Raw genomic sequence first — 16,596 nt, 5'->3', positions numbered from 1 at the left:
CCCTCCTCCTGCTCCCAAGGTCACTGCAGGCTTTGCCAATTAGCACAGAACAGAAAAGTGACACCTCATCAAAAGCACATTTAAAGAGCCTGAGCTGAGCTTCAGCATGCACTCCGTGACATGCTAAAAGTTCAGCCTCAACTCAGGACACTCAAGCATGAATGCATTTGGAGATGTAGGCATCTGTCATTGGTCATTAATCTTAACACGGCACATAACAATGCCGTTCACTGCACATAAATACCTGCTACAGTGGCAGTAGTCTAAGACTGTGGAAAAGTATGTGCCCTACATACATACTTTGAATTTTGTCCAGTAGTTTATTTATTCTCAGTACGTTCTATGGGCCAAGAGGGGCAGATCTGGATTCTCAATGTCAACTCTAACAACATGGTGTCGATTTCACCACCTAGGCGTGAGGGCACTGAAACCCTGTTACTCCCCATTTATGATTAAGGTGGGCTTTTATGTTCAGGCCCATGCAACCTTGTTTTTCAGTAGGTATGCATGTGTTCTTTACCAAAATTTGAAGTCCTTTGAAGTGGCCTCTAAATTCACATTCACCAAGACTAAGAAGGCTTTCATTTATTGACCAGCACCATCAACACTTTCCCACATTGAAAAGCTGTACTTGCAATGCTCCATAAATCTGGGAATCCAGGATTTGGAGACATTGATTATAGCTCAAGCAACAAAATGTGAAGGACAAAATGAGTAGGGACAGTCCCATATAAAGTAAGTTTGGTCTGGCATCTGTACTGGAAAGAACTCCAGAGCTTGGTGACTAATTTAACAATCTGACATTTAAGCCATGTGTAATGCTAGCACTTGACATGAATGCAGAGAATGTTATGGCTACAGTTTAAACCAACATTGAAGGAGGGGCCAGTCAGCGATTTGATGGGCTATTTTCAGACGATTACACATCAGTACAGTGTTGTTTGTTTTCAACACCACGACACATTCTGACTTTTCAGGCACCTTAGCATCAAACCTTAGCTGTACTCTAACAGTCAATTACGGTAAAATTAGTATTTGCTTTTACTAGCTAGCGACCAATTCCTTAATTCAGAATGGTGTAAACTGAGCTTTAATCTTCATAAACTGTTAATGCACAAAATTAGAAATTAAAAAACTCATTTAAATTATACTGCATCACAGCATCATGATTAAATAAGCACTAGCAAAACAGGTTTTAAAAAGAACTTATATTTGCAAACTAAAGTGCTGGCTCTGTTGTGAACATGAAAGTTTACCATAAATAACTTCTTCCTCATATTATCCCTACATAGACTTTACAATAGTATTTCTTCCTTGGGGAAATGTTTTCTGGTATTTATTCACAAGCATATAACAAATGTGGCATCATAAAGATTAGCATGCTGGCATGAATCCTTCAACCAAAAAAGGGAAATATATTCCAGATGTACACTTCATGCTCTAAACTTGCCTTGAACAGGAATTTTGGCCAGTTTGCGCACCAATGAAGATGCAAAATCAGCTTTGAGAAAAAAGCCTCTGTGAGAGCAGCCACGCATCACTACTGTACAGCCCTGTCATTTTCACCGGCTTGGCTTTCGAGCACCAGGATCCGCCCAAGGAACTCCCAGAGTTCCTTGTCAGTGGGCATCAAAGCTCAACTGTAATCGTCTGATCTCAGCAAAGCATCACAGCAATACACGTTTTGAAGTTTCTGGCTTCCAGCAGAGTGCAGGTACTGAGATCAAAACAGCAGCATGACAGTAGGAGGTAGACAACAGAAACAAATGTGCAAAGCTTGTCTTTGAGAACGACTACAGACTAGGGAGCACTATAGACACTACCGAATCACACTTAACATGACTCAATTACTTTTTGATTTTGCTAAGCGCACACCCTGGAGAGCTTCCTCCATGACTGTAGAGTAAACAGGACAATGAAGATGGCTCATTATGCTGGGTATTGTGCACAGCAGCCTAGACAGAGGGTAACAATTTGATTTAAAGACTAAGCCATTCAGAGGTTCTGTAATGTGCTTACTGAGCAAGAGTCATTAGGGACTTTCACAGTGTAAGAGAAGTGCTTTAAAACACCACTGTATGAAAGTCAGAGAGCACTTAATTTCCATTCAAAAAGGCCATCAAGCACAAGTTATTCATTTGTAAGAGATATTTCTGAAGAGATTAGTGCCACTTGCATAAGCGGAAAGTCAAAGTGGAAAAAAGGAGTTTCCATTAAGACAATTTTAAAAAAATGGGATTCCTAACAACCAGGCAAGACCTGGTAGAACACCAAAACAGTACTTTGAACTTTGAGAGACAGGAGAAATAGCTCAAGCTCCACCCTTGTTTCAGATCTGGAAAATAAATATTGAAGGGTTTTTTCTGTCCATTCCTTCACTGTGGACAGACAACTCTGAAAAGATGTGTAGCTGTCAAGAAGACTTCACTGAGCAAAGGAAATCATTATCATCATAAAACATCAAAACAAGACATCTGAAATGTCTTATGAGTCTAAATTTGTAATTGGGACTGCCTGAATTGTGAAAAAAATGCAACCAAGTTTTAGACTGGAAAATGAATAACTTCTTGTTTAGATGGTAGAACAAAAAAAAACGAAGGGTGGTCTTTTGCACAGTACTGTAACAAACGGATTATGAAGGTTTAAGTGAGAAATATACTGGTCCTAAATAACCAGTTATTTCATTTAAGTTAGTGACCAGTATGCAACCAGAGTATTTAAAGTACACGCTCCTGCTTCCAAGTCACACCTAAGTAGTTCAAAGCACCCTGTTAATGTTATTTGTCACAGCATAAGCATTTCTCAGGTATTGCATCAGAAAAACGGGCCTGAATCCTGTTTTGCAATCATGTTAATCCAAAGGACTACATGAAGTACAATTAATGCAACAAATCCAACCTATTTTATTCTCAATTACAATGAACACGCAAAGGGAGACTTAAAATCTTTGTTTCATTTGACTCTATTCAAGTGATTCAACTCACAGTTCTCTCATTATGGGCAAGGCGGCACATGCCGACTCATCTGTGGCACAGTGTGCTGCAAAGTAAATAAGGTCAGCGCTACAGAGAGGAGAGGAAAGCATGGATAATTACAATGAGAATCAGTGTGCTTGGCAGAAACCAGACAGGAAAAAGCTTAACAAGTGGCCTAATGCCCAACAGAGGGAGAAAGGGGGGAAAAAATTGACATAGCAATCTCCTTCTCATGGAGACCTCAAGTCTGCCACTGGGAGACTCAAATCACCACAACCAAAACACAGAGCCTAACCCCAAGAGAACATATTTGGCGAGTGGCTGTGTGCTTGTTATTGCACATGTTTGAGGTAGACCACAGGCACATTTGGATTGTAACAACAACATGTCCAATGAAGAGTGGAGGATGGCTAGGCTTTCAACTGATGAACACCGCTAATTCTAAACAAACAAACAAATAAACAAGTAAACTAGCAAATAAATAAATAAATAAATAAATGAATAGCACTACATACATACCGTATCTTTGAGATTCACAGGACACTTGTGCTCACATAGAAGCTGAACAATCACAACGCTTCCACTGGCAGCTGTAAGAGAGAACAGAACAGGAACAGGTTCAGGAATTCAGGAAAATATTAAAACGCCCCATAGCCTGTGTTTTTCTTGCACCCCCCCCCACCTCCTAAGGTTTACTGATAATATTTGTTTGGTTTTATGAACCAAAAACAGTGATTATTCACTTTTACATGACCATTTTCCAACCTCTCTTTGTCTGTAGGGATTAATCAGGCTGTTTTGTAACTGTAACTGAACTATGTAAGTGATCGCTGTTCTTACTGGCTTCCCTGTATTGTGCCATGTTCAAAAAGCAGTCTAGGCTTAAACACTAATAACTTTAGTATCAATGAGCAGGGCAAAACTGCTGTAGGCAAAACAGGTGGACATATGTAAATATAATGATGTTCGTCACATTGCAAAAACAAAGAATTCAAAACGGGCTTTTTTTGTGGCTTAGTTTTCATATATAGACTGTACAGACTAAGGAGTGAACAATGTTTCGAAATGACAATATTTGCACACCACATCAAACTCTTATTTAACAAAAAAAATAAAAAGAAAAAAAGAAAAAAAGAAAAAAGTAAAAGTAAGTTTTCCATGATGGGGCCCTTTGAAAGAGCACAGAGCACAGTCCTAATACAGTAATTACTGTGAAAAAAATGCTGAAACTGTCCCACAGAGAGACACAAGCTGACTCTCTGTGTATCCCATTTCTCCCCTACAATCAATCAACACCCCACCCAGCCCAAAATAAACATCCATATTCTATGCTCTCAAAAGCAGCCAGCAATCATCCTCAACTGGCACACAGGTGCCATTTCTGTTCCCTATAAATACAGTGAAACTATGATTTGTCTTAGTTACCCCTCTCACTTAATAATACCCTGTCAGCGGCAGGTTAGTCCTCGGGTGGCTAAAAGCTCTCCAAACTCTGGTCTGTGTTTTTGCTCCATTTTGGCTTTAAATGGAGCAAAACAAAAACAGCTGGACAAATGCTTAATTAGCAACAGACATAATGTCACTTTGTCAGAGATGCACAATTTCTATGCAAGAAGGAACTGACTTGCTGGGGAGCAATTGCTAAATGGAAAAGACCTCTAAGAGTGAAAAACAAATACAACACTCATGACGTCACGTCTTTTACTGCCAGCCTGGTACAGTCATGCTTAAATAATAGTTCTTTCAGTGCTAGAAAAGAGAGAGTCCTGCTGAGAGGTACAAGGCCTAAACAAAGCAATCAAAAAGAAGACAGCAACAACGTAGGCACATCCATTTTACTGATTATACTCATAGAAAAAAATGACGGAAAAAAAAAATCTATTCCAACAAAAGTACCACTCCAGACAGCATGAAGAAGTCTAGACACACGCTGGACTTGAACGTGTATTGAGTCTCTTACCTGCATGATGAAGAGCAGTCCTCCCAACACCGTCCAGAGCGTCTACCACACATTTGCTCTGTAGAGACAAACACAGTATTACATCAAACGCTTCCCTGAGAGACGTGCCATCTTTTGCCCCAAAGCTCTCAAGAAATAACAGTTACAAACTTTAGATTTTAAAAAGAGCTGCTTTAAAGTGAAGAGGATTTCTTTTGAAAAGACTACTAATGGCACCCCCCACCTCCGATTAAACATTTAACAATCTGTCAGACCAAAATTCATGTCTGAAGAAGCACAGGGCTTTTTATTTGACAGGCATTAACAGAGGAGAAGAGGTATGATTTATCAGATCTGACTTCAGCAACCAAGTGGTCTTGGCAAACATACCCAGTGTGGATATATCGTTAACTGTAATCACTGACAGCCAGTAATTATAAGTAACGGATGGATGCATGAGACAGGGACTGGTTGGGCTGAGGCATGTGCTTTTGCATAGACATGGCAAACCTCAATTTTCTGACAAGCTGTGAGCTGAAGACTTTCCCTGAATGAACAACTGATAGAAATCTTCACAATTTCATTTCTGGAATGATTTCTGTTGGACAAATGTGTTTGCATTGATATGAGGATGCATGCAAAAAGTTACTTTCAACAGCAAACAAATAATTATTCAACTTGTACATCTGCATCATGAGCACTTCCAACAATGTGAGTGTTTGTATGCAAGTTAACATTAAACAGGGCTGCACGAAATAATTTCTTATATCGCAATACTGGTTGTTTCGAACAGACACCACAGAAGTCTGTAATGGGCGAATGAGCCGCTAGTCAATCACTAAATGCCTTGGAGTGTGCTCTGCGCATGTTGACCACTCACAGACGTTCTTTGGGTTTGGATAAATAAAGGCATATATATATAATCAAACAAACAAATGCTGAGAAGAAGTCAAGAGACCACCCTGCATGTACTGAACTTCCTGTCAAAACATTAAAGTTTTTCATTAAAGTTTTTCATTTTTCAGTGTCAGGAAAAGAGCTGAACACGTATTTAACAGAAAAATCACACAAAAGACTCAACAACTATTATTTACAGTATTTACTGTGTCCACCCTTTGCGTTTACTATAGCCTACATTTTTTTTTGGAGAGACTTGCTTTCAGTTTTTCAAAGAAATCTGCAGGGATATTTTTCCACTCCTCCAAAGTTTAGTAAAGTTTGTTGCATTTCTGGACTCTGGGCTGGGAAAACTGAGGCTTTATTCACACATGCTACCTCTTCGTGGCATGAGCGACGTGGCAGCGTGAGTGCTGCAGCTCGAACGTGCTGGCCTTTCATATATACAGAGTTTGTGCTGTGGAGTGGAGCAGCGAGAAAGTTATACAGACATTCCTTTTTCCACACAGATAAATGGTCACATCGGTCACTCTGCTCAACAAAAATATAATTTCTGAAAGTAAATGGTGTATTTGTTTGTTCTCAACAGGATTCTGACTTGTGATTAGGCAAAATGTTCAAGCCTGGTAGAACAACTGGGAAATCTGTTTGCAGCACAGAATGTTTAACTAGTATTTCATCATTAAGAGTTTTTAATGTTGTATACGGTTTTGTTTTTAATTTTCACTGATTTTCTTGATTTACTTTGCTGTGTGACACACACAGTGTGCGGAAAGAAATTGGTGCCGGGTCTACTCTCTAAATACTGCACCGCTTTAGTGTGGCATCTGGGAATCTCTGCTGTTTCACACACACAGCCTGTTTGAAAGCACTGACCAGTTAACACGGGTGCCGAAATGAAAAGCATGACTTTCCACATCGCTCACGCCATGCAGACACAGTATGTGCGAATAAGGCCTGAGAACACCAGCAGCTTTGTTTGATTTGTAAATGCTCTTCTTTTTTGTCCGTTTCTTTTTGTCAGTAACAGCTTCTTGACAGCTACACATCCCTTCAGACCCATAGCATTGTCTTCAAACAGAGGAGGGATGGACAAACATCTTTGAATTTTTTTCTGATCTGAAGCAAGAGTGGAGCTTGATTTTCTCTTCTCTCTCAAAGATGAAAGCTTTAAGAACTGTTTTTTCTGATAGTGACAGTTTCAGTCTACCAGGTCTTGAATGGTTAAGAGTCCCATTTTCTCTGCATCTTTTTTTCCATTTCTTTTCTTTTCCTTTGCGTATGCAAGTGGATCATCTTATATTGACTCTCCTCATAAATACCTCCAGAAAATCATTAACTTGTACTTAATTGCCATTTGACAGGAAATTAAATGAATGTTGGTCTCTGACTTTTGCAGGGTACTGTATTTTTTTTCCTCAAAAACAACACAGGCCCAATATTAACCAACTCACATCAGATGTTTACTAACGTATTTTAATAAATTGCAAGGTGTATCAAAATTACAATATGTAGTAATAAAATTCCCATTTGGTAATTTATCCAAAATGCAGCCCCAGTAACCAGAAAAATGAATCACATATAACTACAAGTGATATGAACTCATCAGAGTAGGGAAGAGCGAGTAGCCATGAGCAGAATGGATTTTTAATCTCTGCAGCTCCGACAGAGGCAGCAAGAGTAGAGAAGGGCTGACTGGAGCAGTGTGGGAGACATGGTCACACACTCACAGGAGCCACCAGGTGTGTTGGAAGGCAGCGTGGGCTGTTCAAATTTTCACAAGATCCACACCAAACAGCCCACGCTGAGTTAACCATGCAAAGCCTACACAACACAGCTCACACAGGGGCTGACAGAACTGGTGTTTCAGAGTGTGATCAGAAAAACATTCACTCCAAAAAGACCTGAACAGTGCACCAATATACTACTGAAAATAAAGGAGAATAATATGCTAATCGTTAGCACTTCGTATGTTTTCACACTATGGTAGTGACAATGGCAACAGAACCTATGACAGGCAATCAGACATTTTGAGCACAGACTTATCAGCTACAAAGCTCAGGTGTGTATAGAGCTTATCCATGCTGTAGTTCCAAACTACAAAAGGAGCTGGCCAAATAAGCGCTACAACTGCAGTTTTTAATCACAGCAACATGCAGCACTTCAGCAGCTGAGATTCATCCTGCACTACTATAGAAGGTTTGAAGGCACAAACTAGGAAAATAAGTTAACAATGGTAAGATAAATAAATAGATAAATAAATTCATGAACAAACAAAAATGGCCTTTTTACCATGTTGACACAGTAAATCATATAATTTCCTGCTAGAACAGCAAAGCAATATAAGCTTTCTTAGGATTCAGCGTTAAATATGTAACACTACCTTACCTGTATCAATTTTTTGGCACAATCCTGATGGTTGTTTTTGGCAGCAAGGTGTAAAGCACTAGAACCTAGAGCAAACAGAAAAAAGTAAATTCTCCCAAAGAATAACATTTAACATGATTTAAATGACTTAAACAGTGAGGTATGTATGAGAAAGCTATTAAAAAAAATATGTTTTGGACTCAAAGCACTACACAACACAGGAAACAAGCATGAAAAGTAGCACCCCAGAGTCTAACCTGAAGCGTCCACTACAGAAATGTCAGCTCCATGGGCCAGGATGACAGCTAGGCACTCTGCCTGACCCCGAGTGGCTGCTACATGCAGACTGAAGGAAAGAAGACACAAACACAGACAGTTACAGTCCGAAAAGACTGTACATGATTTTCAATAGGACTTCAAGGTGTGGTGTAAATTGAGTTTAACTACATAAACACATTATAGTGTATTTGGGTTAAATTGGTCATGTGCTTTAAAAGGTAGGCCACCAACATGTATTGGATGCATGAATGATCCCTTAAGGGCAAAGGCAGAACCATGTTCACTGGTGTATAAACACAAGGGCCAATGCGCAGCACTAGGTCAATCCGTTTTTCACTTTCACGGATGAGGCATGCACGAAACACACTGAAGCAACGTGCAGTACTGCTGGAGGCTATAGAGAAAAAGTATGAGGACACTTAATAATTAAGTCAATATATTTGTCAGTCACCAATGCATAAAGTGCATACTCTTTTTTTTACATTTCCTGAATTTTTGGAATTCCTGGCCCATGGGAAACCAGCCATAATGATCTTTCTTACCAAGTCCTGCAGGTTTAGTCGTGATGCAGACTTACATTAGCAGTGCTCTCTAGATACTTCAGTGAATTGCTTTTATTGAATTCTGTCAACTCAATCTCATCACTAATTACTACTGGTGAACACAGTGGCTCGAAAGTCTCAGAGGCACTACAATAATAAAGCAAGGGCAAACTTGAATGAAAGTTGAATCAGACTATCCCTCTCAGTTGCAATAAGCCTCTAAGGACAATACTGGAGCTGTTTATGATTCTGTAATGATTTTCTACAGTACAGTGCATAAGATATGCCATGTTCCTGCTACGGAAAGGTCAATCCAGGACAATCAAGACAATATACAGCAGCCAATATAAAGCAGGGGAGAAAAAAAAAAAAAAAAATTTCTCTCTTTTAGGGCACTGAGCTAAGCTTGATTTTTGGACCAGAACCCAGTTTTATTTATAGATATCTGAGATTCCTGAATAGTGTCTCCGTATCTGTCTCTGTGTTTATTTTCCCTCAGATACGATCGGAATGTTATTCACTAGAGGAATAAGTTTAAACACGAGGCATGTGTAATATTCTCTGTAAACCTTCCTGCAAGGTATTTATGCAAGAGCATCAAGCAATTCCACTAATTTATGTTAATCCAATCAATTAAATAAAAATCTGATAACATTTTCTAAAATCAGACCTTTTCAAAGTGAATGTCAGTGGAATAGATATCCAGTCCAGTCTTTATCTTCCACAAATTAGACATGCTTTTTGTGATTACGATAGTTCAGGAATGCGATGCAAGTCTGTGGCCTGTATGCACCCCTGTAGCTTATGAAGCCTCCAGAGATCCAACACAATGGCCTCTTCATATGTTCAGATAAAGGGTTATTGTGAACTTATGACAGTGCTTCCGCTCAAAGTCAGCTGAATGAAGACAAAGTGCTGGGGACTAATTCAGGTCAGCAGTGTCCGATTGCACTGCATCTGTAGTAAAGAGGTCAGCCCAGGGGGTCTTTCTCTATTTGTCTGAGGCTGGAACCACACATGATAAAGTACCATGAACTGAAGTGAAAAAATTGTATATTATGTACATTAAGGGACAATTTAATATACAGCACTGTGCAAAAGTTAGAGACCACCCTTCGTTTCTATAATTTTCAGTCAAAACTGGAAAACATTTTATTTTTCAAGTTATTTATTTTTCAGGAGATATTTTGGAGAAGATTTTATATATATATATATATAAAAAATCAACTTGCATAAGAAAGGGGAAAGTCCAAGGAAGCAGAAATTTTCAAAACTAAAGTTCTAAAATAGGTCTCCAAACAACCTGGCAAAATCTGGTAGATCACCAAACATGCTACCATCAGATAAGCAGTAAAGCTTTGAGAGATAAGGGAAAAAATCAAGTTCCACTTTTGCATCAGCTCTGAAAAAATCCACAAGCGTTTAATCCTTCCACTGTGAGAAGACATCACTATGGGTATGAAAGAATGTGAAGCTGTCAAGAAGCCGTTACTGAGAAAAGGAAAACATGCAGCTTCCTGTTATTGTTAGAACAATGTTCTGGCTACCCTAGAGTCTACACATCAACTATACTTCATGCGTTTGAGATTTCTTGAACAGCAAGAAGCAGAAAATGCAACCAACTTCTAAGACTAAACTTTAGCGTGTGGAAAAATATCTCTGCAGATTTCTTTGAAAAGCTTATGGCAAATCTCCTGAAAAGAATGGAAGCTGTAATAAAAGGCAAAGAGTGGAGACAAAGAATACTGAAAATTTAAATTATTTGGTCCATCATAATTATAATCACCTAATCGCAATTATTTGAGATGATCACAATTACTGACTGTAATGTTCAATTGGAAAATTTGTGAGGGCTGAGGCAAATAAATGTGAATAAAATAAAGCAGTAAGAGACACATCATGAAACTAAAAACAAAAAAAATCTTTTTGGCAGTGTAACATGTTTAGAGGCAGCGCTGAGTGATGTCTGTTTGTTGTTAGCTATGTAGCTAATGTTTTAGCATGTATACTAACAGCCAATGACTAATCAGCCAGTGCCCTCTTTAGGCCTGTATTATAATAGTTGCAACGATGAACAAGAAAAGACCATCAAATCATTGATCGCAATAATTTATACGATAATTAGTCATCAGCTAAAACTTCAACACTCATAACAGCCTTAAATATTATATTTAGCTGTTGAGTCTTCTGCTTTTTATCCCCATGGCTAAAAATTGTAGAATAATCTGTACTTAAAGGTTGTTTAAAAAGGAAATTAAACAAATGAGCAGTGATCTTTGACTTTTGCACAGTGCTATAACACAGTACTGTTGAACAGTAAGGTCAGTGAGTACTAGAGCACAAAGAAAACATTCACAATAAGTCAGTGCAGCTACATAAATACATGGAAAGAAACATGTCTTTCAAAATGAAGGCTGAAAAAAAGAAAGCAATCTATGATTTAAAAGTAACCCAGTGTAAAATTGGTCTCCACATCTGAAACAATGGAGAAAATTCTAACGTCAGTCTTTTACAGACTTGTTCTCATTTCGCTCTGCACATTCTGGGCACCCAGAAGGGCTTTAGACATTAGCAAAAGGCGCTAAATGGAAAATGCATTTGAAATCAGATTACAAAGTGTGAGCATCCTCGCCTGCAAGCAATCAACAGCTGAACAAAACACAGCATTAAATACAGGAGCAATGCTGATGTTTATCCAGGGTTTCAACTTTCAGTTTCACTGCTAAATGTACGCACTGATTAGAATTTATAAAGCATTCTCCTTTAAAATGTGCTTACTCTGGACACAGCTTCTAGGTGAATCAATACAAAAACATCCATTAGGAATGCTGACGAGCTAAAGTTGAGATTCGTGACTACAGTGCACGATAATGTGCATGGATCAATAGGCACGTCATCCCAGTACTCACGCAGACTTGCCCTCGCTGTCCAGTTTTGTGGCACTGGCTCCTTTCTTTGATAGGAGAGAGGCGACCTTTTCTGTTTCTCCATGCTCCACAGCACTGAGGAGACGCTCATCATTCTTGCTCCATTCATGAGCCTGAGGGCAAGAAATGCAGGAGTCAAGTCTCATTACAATCACATCCTTATAAAGCTGATAAATCAAGAACTTTCGGTGTAAGTGGGTGATGCAATAACTGACCGCGGGAACATGACAAATGGGACAAACACTACTGAGAACAGTCCATGAAAAGAAACTGTGACTGACAGATTTTAAGAAGCTAAAAATTTTGATAACTGATAATATGGATATAAATAATATGGCAGTTAGTTGTAAATTGAATTGTCAAATATGATTGTGAACCATAATGCAATTATCAAATTAAACAGTTTGAAAACAGAGTTTCTATTTACCCATTTAGAACCCAGAAAAGATAACACACATGCATGTTGGCCAGTGCCAGAGACAAGAGTCCTCTTATCTGGTAACTGAGAGGAAATTACCCACTGTTAACGGGTTTGATTTTTATTTGACAGCCTGTGGCACTGAAAGACAAGGGAGCACACTGATAGCTTAATCTTTATAAAAATAAAGGAGCATACACAACAGTTTAGTTCAAAGTACTGATTTTAACAAAAAAAGTCTAACAAAGCAAGTCTAACTAAAAACAGAATTGTGACCGTCGCACAAACTTTACCGTCTGAGCCCACTTAGCTTCGCCTGATGCCTTTTTCTATGAAGCCATTTCACCTGATGTATGAGAACTGACACGTGATTTTACCTGAGACCCAGTGTTGTCTCCGAGACCCAAAGCTGTTTTATTTGATGTCTGAAACCTTACGCTGTGACTTGAGGACATCCTAAAAATGTACACCGGACCACAGAGATGGCTTTGGTAGTAATGTAGTAATGTCAATTTAACCAACATTTTTACAAGTTCAATTATGTTAGTGTGTGGGAATACTAATGTCTCCCTATGGTTTACATGAAATCAACCAATAAAAGCGTTTTTAAACTATTGGTGAATGAGTTTTTACAGTCACTGCGGGCTGTTACCCACAGTAACTCAATTTGTAGAAAGAAGATGGCGGTTCATTTGGTGTTTTGTCCGTGTAGACATCGTTGGTCTGTATTGCATTCATACTTTAAATGAACCATGAGTTTGCTTAGAAGCAAAATGATAATCTTCTTCAGGGTCTCACTCTGCTTATTTGGTCAGAATCAGGGTTTGCTTTGATGCATTCCCACTTGTTCTAATGCAGTGCACTAACTGAGCGGTCACACAGATTCGTTTTAATCAGGACAAACAAGCCAACACACTATTCACGCTTCATCGACAGAATTTTCACCAATACTACACGAGCCCTCATTGGGCAATATTATTGGGCAACCCATGCATCAGCTGGGACCTACTACTGACTGACATCAAGTGTTTACTGAAGTGCTGAAGACAGGCCATCCAGACAGCTGTTACAGATTATTTATGACTACTACCACTGGAGGACAATCATTGAAATCAGTGGGTATTACAATTACCTGGTGTTACAAAATCACTCAAGCCAGACATATTTGTCTCAGCACACCAATGGATTTGCATATTTGGTGAGTTTCAAAGAAAGTTTTGTACTAAGCTTCATGCAAAGTCACAAACTATCAAATCCTCCACCATACAAATTCTTAAAATTAAGTGATAGGTCCATAAGTACTCTCCAATCTTACAAATTAATTAATGCTTGACTGTCACGCAGAACTAATAAAACCAACTCATGGAGTGGAACTGGAAGGCAAAAAGTAAAGTAGAACAACACTGTAATGCTGAAGGCTAAAGAGGTGCCATGCTTGAGAATGCAGAACAACTTGAGAAGGCCACAGAGTCAACTGGGGTCAAAGTATTTTCCCTGTGCACTGCAATAACCATTTATGAGATAAACTAGTCAGCATGCTGCTCCTAGAATAAAAATATACTATATATAAAATCAGCATGCTGCTAAGAATATGAAAACATATATTGAGAACAACATGCTGACAAAGATTTGATTCTTATCATATATTGGAGACACAGTGTATTAATATTTTTGTTAGTTGCTTTTTTTGGTTGAACACCTATTTTGGATTTTTTGACGTTATGCTTGCTATACTTATTTTTATTACAGGATTTATTTATTACAAACATGGGGGTCTTTAGGCAATTTTAAACACAGAAGATGCAACAGCATGAAATGAATTAGGAAATCTAACTTTGGATATTACTAGAGGACACTGCTCTCTTGCTCAGGGTTTCAATTTAGACTGTGAGCTGAGGAAAGGCAGTGTTTATAGCAGAAGCAGGAAAGACCACAGAGGTCAGCAGACAAAACGCGGAGGTCCTTGCTTGAGTCTGTCACTATTTTCGGAATGCACTGCAACACTACACGGCCTACTGACAGACTATGGAAAACTGAGTGCTATATTTGTAAACTGCTTCTCTCTGACCTACTGTCCACAATCAGCTGGTGCAGCTGAAACTCAGTTCATCTACTACTGAAAAAATAGTGTGTCAAAACTTCTATGCTTACAGGTCACAGTTCATAGTTAGGGGTCAGTCAGTGTTCTAAGCATGGAAAATTCTCTTCAAATGTAACCAACACATCTGGATTATTGATTTTCTAGCTCTTATAGCTCTTTTTTAATAAAATGTAGAGCTAAGTATGCAGACTGATCAGTACTAAAAGAGCAACATGAATCAAAAGTTAATTAATGCTGCATGATATGGACAACACTACTGTAGTGCTTTATTCCTCTGTTACTGCTGCTTTATCACTTGTATTACAAGTCCAGCTGCACATAACTTCACATGACCTTTCCTTGCAATTCATTTGAATAAGCTTATTTTCACAGATATGAAAGCTGTAACCTCTCTCACCTTAAATCTTGACCAAATGCCTTGGATGTGTAAGATTTAGAACTGTATGTAGACTGTATAACATAGTTAAGCAACTTAGGGTGTCATCTGTCCGAAACAAGCACCGCAGTCCTTTGTGATTTGGAATATGTGCAGTCGCAGAATTTTAAGTTTTTTAAATTTAAGTCTGTAAGATCTGTTGAAGAGAACAGCATTTCAGATAGAACTAGACATTTATTCCATACAGGAAAAAAAAATGTTAATTTCTAGGCTCATACCTACAATATGCCAACATATCTGATCTTCAGTAAGAGCTGAGAGATGTCCAATAGGGTGTCACGATACACATTTAAAATGGTGAGATTTCTCAGTCAAGTGCAATAACGGACACAGCAGAATGAGTGGCAGTGTGCTGATACTGCTTAATGGGAGGATCAGATACCTGTGCTACCACCTCAAATATGCTAACTCATTTGTGAAGACAACAACTAAACGTGCCAGTTACCGGGACAAGGAGAAAGCACAAAGCCAAAGTAAGTCAGCTTCTTATTCAAATTCTCCAACATCTCATAGAATTTTCTGTTTCACCTTATATGGAGCAGGAGTTACATGTTACTGCTGCCCCATGTAAAGTGAAACAGAAAATTCTAATAAGAAGCTGGTAAATATTAAGCCAACTTCAGCCATGTGGAGAAACCTCTATTCATTTGTAGAGTCCACCTCTATTCAGATGTAGATTCTATTGTTTGCTGGTGTGACAGAGGGAATTTTCTGTTGTGGCCCACTCATTTCAGTCAAAAGGTTAGAGACCACACTTTATATACAAACACAAGATCGTATCATAAATGAACTTGTAATGCTCAATTCATTTAATATTGACATGGCCTTGCTAGTATACACTGTTTTCTTTTATACAGCTATTGCACTTTTCTTTATTTTGTGTCTAAGAAAATGACTTGCGCCAGTTGTCCTTTCAACAAGCACTTGACTTTTAGAGTGGAAAAACACATTTTGGGAATTACCAAAAGATAATTAAATACAAAAATGTGTGTTGAATTTATGGCAGCATTTCTTTTCTAATTTTGTTTTGAAAATGTACCGTATCGTGATGAAAAACAGTAGTACATACAGCATGGAGAAAAATTCACTGAAAGCTTGTTGTGAGATTCTGCATTACATTCAATTGCTAACCAGTCTGCAAACAAACACACAGCAGCTAGGCACTGTGTGCTGCTTCGGTGTGCCAGTGCATGAAAGATGCAGTGCATTCTGGCATTTCTGAAAAAGTGCTCTATGCACACCTTCCAAAAGGTAGCCTTCATCAACTGACAGGACTTCTAAAGTAATGGTGCATTGCAGATTGTTTACAGGCCCTATCCCTTAGAGAAAAGAGATCATTACTCGTTCCTGCAAAAATATCTCCAAATATCCCATAATTGGCCAGTTCTAACCTAGGAGCTAAAAATATTAAAGTCTTTATATAACACTGAATCCAAATCCATTCTACAAGGCTCCATAAAGTACAGTATGTTGTAATCCAGCCAGAAACAGCAACACTTAACTTTATCAGGAAGAGAGCTGAGACTTAAAACACATGAGGGGTCAGGAAACATGTAACAAACAATCCCCACCCATGTGTTATTGTAAACACTTAACTGCTATCTGATTGAATTCTTCCTCAACAGAGCAATATTTAAGCAACACAAGACGACCAGGGTGAGTAGTATAAACCAAGCAGCCGCGAGGTATAAACCTAAAAGCCTTCAGAATTCGGC

The 16,596-nt window shown here is 38.6% G+C and overlaps 1 protein-coding gene across 3 annotated transcripts in view; it reads right to left on the bottom strand.

Moving 5' to 3' along the window:
* The window catches only part of rai14 (retinoic acid induced 14), a 45,707-nt gene that overhangs the window by 11,107 nt on the left and 18,004 nt on the right, over positions 1-16,596 (bottom strand). For all 3 annotated transcript variants that reach the window (XM_036588553.1, XM_036588551.1, XM_036588552.1), the window contains exons 3-7: positions 11,909-12,039; positions 8,436-8,524; positions 8,200-8,264; positions 4,936-4,993; positions 3,495-3,565 (exon numbers count right to left, since the gene is read on the bottom strand). In XM_036588553.1, the coding sequence (XP_036444446.1) occupies positions 3,495-3,565; positions 4,936-4,993; positions 8,200-8,264; positions 8,436-8,524; positions 11,909-12,039 (414 nt within the window). The remainder of the gene's footprint in view (positions 1-3,494; positions 3,566-4,935; positions 4,994-8,199; positions 8,265-8,435; positions 8,525-11,908; positions 12,040-16,596) is intronic.

Source organism: Colossoma macropomum, unplaced genomic scaffold (assembly GCF_904425465.1).
Source record: "Colossoma macropomum unplaced genomic scaffold, Colossoma_macropomum, whole genome shotgun sequence".
Classification (NCBI taxonomy): Eukaryota; Metazoa; Chordata; class Actinopteri; order Characiformes; family Serrasalmidae; genus Colossoma; species Colossoma macropomum.
The sequence above is the reverse complement of the archived record's forward strand: the minus strand, read 5'-3'. Positions and strand labels throughout refer to the sequence as shown.